The following is a 7,967-nucleotide window of genomic DNA, read 5'->3' as shown; positions in this document are numbered from 1 at the left end:
TAATTACTGCATTTGTACTTTTTAAATTATAAATCAAATAATCAGATTAAAGCCAAACTTTTTGAGATAAAAAAATAACTAAAAATATACAAAGAATTAAAAAAAAATGTTTCTTGTTTATTATTTATATATGTGTCAAGCATGGTTAGATAATTGCTAATATGTCTAAATATATATTTTACACCTCTATCTTAAAATCTTAAGTCTCCTCAGGACAACAAATACCTCAAATAACCAGACCCAGAAACCAGTCTCAGTGGTGAACATCTGCTTTATTTAGGACCAGCACATTCAGCCACCGACCGCTTTGATAGGTTAAATAATTAGATTTTATATGCATCTACATTCCGGCAGAGCATATATATTGTGATTCACATGAACAACTGTCACATCAAGACAATTTTTTAACCACAAATAAAAGATCCGCCACTCACGACAATTTGAATATGCACACTTTTTAGCATAAGAGGAAGTATGTGCACCCTGTAGTCCATACAGATTGACTTACCTTTTACACCAAAGGGTACATCAGCAGCACTTGTTGGTTGTCAAAAAGTCCTTAGAGAAAAATAGGATTTGGAGGGGCTCAACCAAGTTTTTATTTTTCCTTCCAGTTGAGTAAAGTCCGTCGTGTTGCATCCATATTCAATTAAATGCATATATAGACGACTATATATTTATATATAAATATATAGACGACTACCAATTAAATACACAAGCCTTATTCTGTAACCAATCTCCCATCAACCCATTTCTGCGCTCTGCTCGATGAGCAGACGGCGCACCCTCGACTGTGCATTTGTTCAAACCACGCTGTCTCACTGTGAGACAAATCAGCATCCACAGATGAATTTCTTCCACCGAGAAAAACCTCCTTCAGCCTGACACAAAGACTGATAGACACAGTGGACGAGAAAGAGAGGAGGAGCACACCGTTGCTTCGTATTTACCGGCACGGGGGGACACAGCAGCACAAAGCAGCGGAGACCGTTGTGACAGTGCTTGTCGACTGACACAAAATTATACGAACACGGAAAGAGGAACAGTCAGTTGATTAAAGCAGAAATCTTTGACTCCAGCCACCTGCAACAACCACCATGGATCTGTGTATTCTGAACTCATGCAGGGCCTTAGTACTGTTAGTATCCTTTAATAATAATTATAATATTAATTTGAAAGGTTTTTTGTGGTGCATCCAGTTCGTAGGAATGTTTTACGGATGCTCCATTATTTTCATGCAGCAATGATCTGATTAATTTGTGCTTAACACTGAAAGATGGCTTATTTTAGATATGAAATTGAAGGTTTATATATATGTATAATACTTTGGGTTAACAGGAGTTTGCAGTTTTTGTGAGTTGTGTTAGTGTACACTGCTGTGGTTAATTCTGCCTGAATCCTAAAATCCTCATGTGATTGGTTGTATATTAGATCTTAGATTTTAGCAGCATTCTTAATGTCATCCTGACTGATGGTGAACTTTGACCTCCAGGCCAGAGCAAAACACACCTCAAAAACTGGATCTGCTGAGGACATCATTTAAAGAAGTGGCTGCATTTTGCATGATGCGGCAGTAGTTCATCACAGACACAAGAGGGCAGTTTCTGAGCCCCAGCTGCTTCCGCCGCAAGATGGAGCACAAACTGGTGTTCAAATGTCAAGCAGGAATTTCCATCCCCCCAAACAAGTTTCTTCCTGTTCGCAATCTTTCAGCACCAAGCGGTCATCTGTATCCTTCAGATGCGACCGAGCTCGTCCTCGCTGTCAGCCTCGACGCTGCCGAGAAAAAAAAGGCCTTCTGCCTGCTTCTGCCGCCACGAAAGAAGACAGCATCTTTGGAGGTTATTTGTCCACCGACTTGTGGCGCTTCAGTGTGCTAAAAGTCTCGCAGGCGGACACGGTCTTCTCCGCGTCCGCCTTGCCGCTGTTCTTTTTGGACATGTCCGGCTCCCACAGAAAGAACTCGTGGAGGAGCGTGTTGACCGTGTCGGGACACTCCATCATGACCATGTGACTTCCTTCCTCTATGACTTTGAGGAATGCAAATAGAAGGATCTAGAAAACAGACAACAAACGAGAACAATTTTTCAGCTTAATTTCAGTTGAATATAAATTAAAGGACAATTCTGATGAAAAATAGGTTTTTAGTGTTTTTAATATATTATTTTAGCATGTGTCTCATGATGGAGGACATATATAAAGAAAATTAGTATTAATATTGTATTTATTAGTATTTCTTTAATTAATTTGTTCTGAATCAGGAGCAGACAAAAAAATGCAGCAAGAAAATTAAAATATTTAAGGCGTAGAAAATACGCTGGATGAGTATGGAGCCAAGTTGATGCCATAAAGATTTGAAACCCTAATAAAAAATAAAAAAATTCAAGCTGAAATATTGGTGCTAAGCTAAAAAAAAATTAATATGTCAGAAACTTTCTGCAATTCTGATATAAACGTAACTATTTTCAGCTTCGCAATTTCTGTTTTTTAAGTTTCAAAACTCAAGGTTTCCGTTTCAAAACATTTTTTTTGTTTCAAATCTTTTTTTTTTTTTTGTTTGTTTGTTTCGAATCAGAGAATTTCCGGTTTGAACTTTATGGGGGTGGAGCTAACATGAAGGACCAATCAAAATCCATGACAGGTGGTCCTGGTCCATTCACTGACTCTGGGAACTTGGAAAATTACAGTCAGAACATGTCTGTAATGTCTGTACTATTATATTCTTGTGTTGTTCCAAGTCAATTGAAAAAAAAAAAACAACAACAGAGTTTTATTGCATAAATACACCGTTCTAGCCCCCACGCACCACAACAGAGCTTAACGCTTCAAGACAGTTTCAGACTGAAAACCAAAAAAAGGTTTACAAATGAAAAAAAAAAAGTTTTGAAAATGTAATTTTGAGATTTGAAACTTTAAAACAGAAAACTGAAAGCTGAAAACAATTAAGTTTATATTAAAATTGAAGAAAGTTTCAAACACTTAAATGGTTTATTTAGCTATTTATGTCTCAGCTTGAATTTGTCAATTCGTTTTTTGGGGTTTCAAATCTTTATAGACCCAATTTGGTCCATAAAGTAGAGCAAACGTGTGGCATTGTGGGAAGAAATCACCTTGTAATAAAAGAAAGAATGTGCGGAAAAGGACTGCTACATTATTTGTGAAGTTTAGCAACTAAATGTTGAAGCAGTTGGGATCTTGGCTTGTACGTGTTCGTGTCAGCTGAGGTGTGCACACAGGCGGACCGGTACCTCGGCCATGCGCTGGTCCTCATCCACCGGCACAAACTTGTCACACATGCCGTGGACCAGCAGGATGGGCACCGTGAGCTCAGCGTGGTACACCTCATCCCCCTCAGGCCAGTACTGACCGCTCATCATGGCTCGCAGGACGAACGGAGACACGTTGAAGGCGTTGCCCTGCTTCAACAGCTGCTTCTCTTTGGCTCCTTGGCGAGCAAATCCAGCCCTGAAAGTCAGAGAAGAGAGAGGGGGGAACATAATGTAGGAGGGATTGTGAGAACAAAGACATTTAGGATAATAAGCTATTTTTAATATTTCCTATAAACTAGAATTATGCAGCAATTTATTACTTTTAGTACAAAAATAATAACAAAAAATGTATGGAACAGAAGTAAATTTGAAATTTCTACGTAATGAAGCAGTTTTTCCAAGGTAGCGGTAAGTAAAAGTGAAAAACAATAAATTCTAGAAAATTCAAGACATTTTATGTATGCAGGCATAAATAAAAATTTCTATATATATATATATATATATATATCCCATGATTAAAGGCTTTTCCTCTGAAACATACATGTGTATAACTAGAACCCTGTGGTTCAGGATTAGGCCCTTTCACAAAATTATTCCTATTTACATTATTCATAATTTTTTGAGCATTTCATCCTGACATGATCTCCTGTTTACTCGATTCTGCTTTGTCTTTGACTCTGCTTGTTTGCCCCGACCCTTGCCTGGACCCTGACCACTCTGATTGCTCTCAGATGCTCCCATGCTCGTTGCTGACTTTTGTCCGTCTGATCCTGATTTGTCAACTTTAAGCTGTGTTAATAAACCTGCTGCAGTATGAACCAGTCATGTGCCCGTTCTGTGACCATTTCAATCACGATCAGATCTTTGTTTTCATACTAGAGAACTAGACATATTTTGCTACTAAGGTCTGAATTTTGAAAGTTTAAACAAGAGAAACAAAATGCAAAAATGTTTGTCTGAGAAAAGTGTATTAAGTGTGTAGTGAGTGCTTTTACAGTCTTATACATCTGTAATCCAACTTTGCAGATTTCCCCTATTGATGAGAATGTAAACCCTGCGAGCATAAATGTGGAAACATTGTCCCAGACTGAGATTTTGCAACAATGCAAAGTCAGTTTTAACTACAGGATGCACGACTTAAGATGACTTGAATATGAGGACTTGAGAACATTCCTGACTCCACAGGGGTCCACATATATGCAATGTTGCAATCACACAACAAGAGGTTTTAACATGGTTGTGTCAAAGTAAACTGCATTTCTTTTTGACAAAAAAACCCTTCAGCTTGAGTTTCTCATGTTTTACACAAAGACTGTCACTATGTGATTCACTGAATTTTTTTGTGGAATTTTGCATGCTCTTTTTTTTAACCGTGTATTGTCTTCTGAGCCCCGATTGGCTGTAGACTTTTGTCAACCTCCTCCTTGCTATATTTTCTGTTTGGATACATGCAGTTTGCCAAACCTTCATAAATCTTTGATCTTGTGCAGATCTTTGTTTTCATATGATTTTGGACATATTTTTCTAAAAAGGTTTCAATTTAATAGTTTAAAGAAGAGAAAAAAGTATGAAAATGTTCATTTCTGTCAGAGAATAGTGTGCAGTGAGAGGTTTTTCAATCTCAAAACATCTTTAAACACTGTAAAAAAATAAAGATGACCTAATCTATAACAGACATATTTTTAATAATCTAAATAAAGTGATAAATGTACATCAAACTCATCTTTTCTACTATTTCACATTAATAAATAACATGGTGTTTTCTTTGTAAGCTGTCTGCCGCCTTACGGGAGAACTTACTTCAGGAAACTCCAGGCCAGGCACGGGGACAAACAGTGCAGGACGCAGGACGGTAGCTGGAAAATGGAACAGAGGCTGGGCTCCAGAGCGGTGGGCCCGCCTCCGTTTATCATCACCACCTTGTGGACAAGGTCAGGATACTCGTGGGCCAGGAACGTGCAGAAGGACACTCTGGAAGAGGAAATAAGAGCATAAATAATTGGTTGGTTCATATTCTGATCATGTGCTGAACTCCAGTCCTCACCCGTAAGAGTGGCCGATGAGGATGTTGCGTTTGCGAGCGTATCTCTTAAAGATGGCCCGCAGGTCTTCTGCCAGGGCGTAGAAGGTGTAGGCAGCTGCGATTTGAGGAGCGGTGCTGGCTCCATGCCCTGCCAGGTCCGGCGCTATGACCTCATAGCCCAGACGAGAGAAGAAGTCCAGCTGGCTATTCCAGATGTCTAGAGAGCCTCCAACGCCGTGCACGAAGAACAGAGCCACGTCTGGATGGGTTCCTTTGCAGCTGGAGATCACCCTCTTTGAGTCGATTACCACTGTGCGCTTAGGCTTGCGGCGACGGCGGCGAGGTGGTGGAGCCGGCTTTTGTTCCCCCGTAGGTACGGGACCTGGCAGTGGAACGGGGTTAGGGTCGGGAGAGGAGGCTATTTCTCTGTAGTCGGCCAGCTCCACCTCCACGGTGCTGCAGGGCTCCAGGTCTCCATCCTGGCACTGCAAGATCTCAGAGTGCAAAACGTCCCCGAGATTCTCGATCACCAGCTGGCCGTCGCGGTAAACGGTGATCTTCCTTTTGCAGTGGACGCTGGTACTGACGTCAGAGTCTTTGCTAGGGTCCTCGGCAAAGTCGTTGTCGTTGTCATTGCAGTCCACGTCCGTCCTCTGCTTGCCTGGTCCTTGCTTCTCTGGGGGATGGCGTTCAGGGACGATGTGCCGCACTCGCAGGACCCTCCCCGGCTTCACCTCCACAAACTCGAATCCATCCGAGGGTTTGGACGTCTCCAGAGGCAAAACCAGATTTGCTGTCTTCCCCGTCAGGCAGCACAGAATTCCATCGGTGATGCTGGTCAACATGGTTCCTCCCTGCATCAACAACACAAACATGCAGTTTTCTGAGATGCTTCTACTTTTTTTTTTTTTTTTTTTGCATCTTTAAGCGTCCCCTCCAGTCTTTTAATTATGGTTATGCCATTTTTAGCCAAACCGAAAACTGTCGTTTTCAAGAACACAGTTTCTGCAGAGCGACATCATTAGAACTTTGTGTTTGAGCTGTGGACAGGACAACTTCACTTTCCCCTCCTACACATTCTCACTCCTAAATCACCATATATGGAAGTATGGTTCGAGCCCCTCCGAGTCACTTTTGACATTTTGGGTGTCTCCAACTTGTCATTTACATGCTGGCTGTTCCCATTAAATCATGGATCCCCAACCCTCAGGAGGCGGTAACAACCGGTACCAGGTTAGGATTAGGGTACCAGTAAAGGAGTTAGGGTTAGGAGGACAAACGTTCAGACCCTACCCTCCATCAGAGGGCGGGGGTACCAGATTAGGATTAGGGTACGGGTAATGGGTTAGCATTAGGATACTAGTACCAGGTTAGGATTAGTTTGCTGGCAATGGATTAGGATTAGGGTACAAGTATCAGGTTAAGATTAAGGTACCGGTATCAGGTTAGGGTTAGAGTATTGGTATTGGGTTTGGATTAGAGTACCTGTACCTGTACCTGTACCGGGTTAGGGTGTTGATGTTATGCCAAGGTACGTTCCCAACTGCCAGAATGTGTGTCCCCTCTCTCATACATTGTTGAATGTGAAGGGGAATGGCCCATGAACCCAGAAAATATTGACCAGCTGCTCTTGAATGACCCTGAGGTCAGAAATATAACAGCAAATCCACTTCAAGCCTGTGAAGAAGTTGATCCAGTGATGACTATCATTCATCATTTCTCCTCTTGGACCAAGTTAAAAACTGCTGTAGCATGGCTCCTGAAGTTTAAAAGATGGATTATGGCATCCCACCGAAAGAAAGCTCTTTCAACTACAAAACCTACAATGACAAATGGAAAACAACAACCAATTCTACTGAAAAATGAAAAAGCTCTAATTAAACAAGATCCTGTTAAAAGATGTCTGAATGTGGAAGATGTAGAAGAAGCTGAAGAGGAGATAATCAAATATTGCCAAAAAAGAAAGTTTGAAGAGGAATTGTCCTGTTTACAAAGTGGAGCCAAAGTGAAAAGATCAAGCCATGTCTACAAACTCTGTCCATTCATAAAAAATGGGATTCTTCGTGTTGGTGGACGACTTAGCCGATCTTCTATGCCATTGGAGACGAAACACCCAGCTATACTGGCTAAGGATTCACATATCGCAAATCTGATTCTACAACACGTTCATCATCAAGTCGGACATGGTGGTCGAAACCACATGCTGTCTAAGCTTCGAGAAAAGTATTGGATTACTGGGGCCTGCTCGGCTATACGAAGTATCCTAAGGAAATGTGTTCTCTGTCGTCGACTGAATGCACAACCCATGTCTCAACACATGGCAGACCTTCCCAAAGAGAGAATTACACCTGATGAACCACCATTCACATGCGTCGGTGTTGATTATTTTGGGCCTTTTGAAGTAAAAAGTCGAAGAAGCCTTGTAAAAAGATATGGAGTTATCTTTTCCTGTATGGCTTTACGTGCAATCCATATTGAAGTTGCATCTTCACTGGATACTGACTCGTTCATAAACGCCTTAAGACGTTTCATAACAAGACGTGGTCAAGTCAAAGAGATCCGGTCAGATAATGGGACGAACTTTGTAGGAGCAGAACGTGAGCTTAGGACAGCTGTGGACGGGTGGAACCAAGCAAAGATTAACAGCATGCTTCTCCAGAAAGGAATAAAGTGGA

General features: G+C 41.2%; 2 protein-coding genes across 2 annotated transcripts in view; one reads left to right on the top strand and one right to left on the bottom strand.

Annotated features, from left to right (window-relative positions):
* Positions 1-251: 251 nt before the first annotated feature.
* abhd8a (abhydrolase domain containing 8a) overlaps positions 252-7,967 on the bottom strand; it is a 14,537-nt gene continuing 6,821 nt past the window's right edge. Inside the window, exons 2-5 of the mRNA XM_024273380.2 lie at positions 5,314-6,146; positions 5,070-5,240; positions 3,249-3,465; positions 252-2,055 (exon numbers count right to left, since the gene is read on the bottom strand). Coding sequence (XP_024129148.1) covers positions 1,843-2,055; positions 3,249-3,465; positions 5,070-5,240; positions 5,314-6,137 — 1,425 coding nt within the window. The 5' untranslated portion in view covers positions 6,138-6,146 and the 3' untranslated portion in view covers positions 252-1,842. The remainder of the gene's footprint in view (positions 2,056-3,248; positions 3,466-5,069; positions 5,241-5,313; positions 6,147-7,967) is intronic.
* Positions 6,873-7,967, top strand: part of LOC112147751 — a gene marked incomplete at its 5' end in the record, with an annotated part of 7,344 nt that continues 6,249 nt past the window's right edge. Inside the window, 1 exon segment of the mRNA XM_036216271.1 lies at positions 6,873-7,962. Coding sequence (XP_036072164.1) covers positions 6,873-7,962 — 1,090 coding nt within the window.

This window comes from Oryzias melastigma, linkage group LG17, assembly GCF_002922805.2.
Source record: "Oryzias melastigma strain HK-1 linkage group LG17, ASM292280v2, whole genome shotgun sequence".
Lineage (NCBI taxonomy): Eukaryota > Metazoa > Chordata > Actinopteri > Beloniformes > Adrianichthyidae > Oryzias > Oryzias melastigma.
This window is presented reverse-complemented; position numbering and strand designations above follow the sequence as displayed.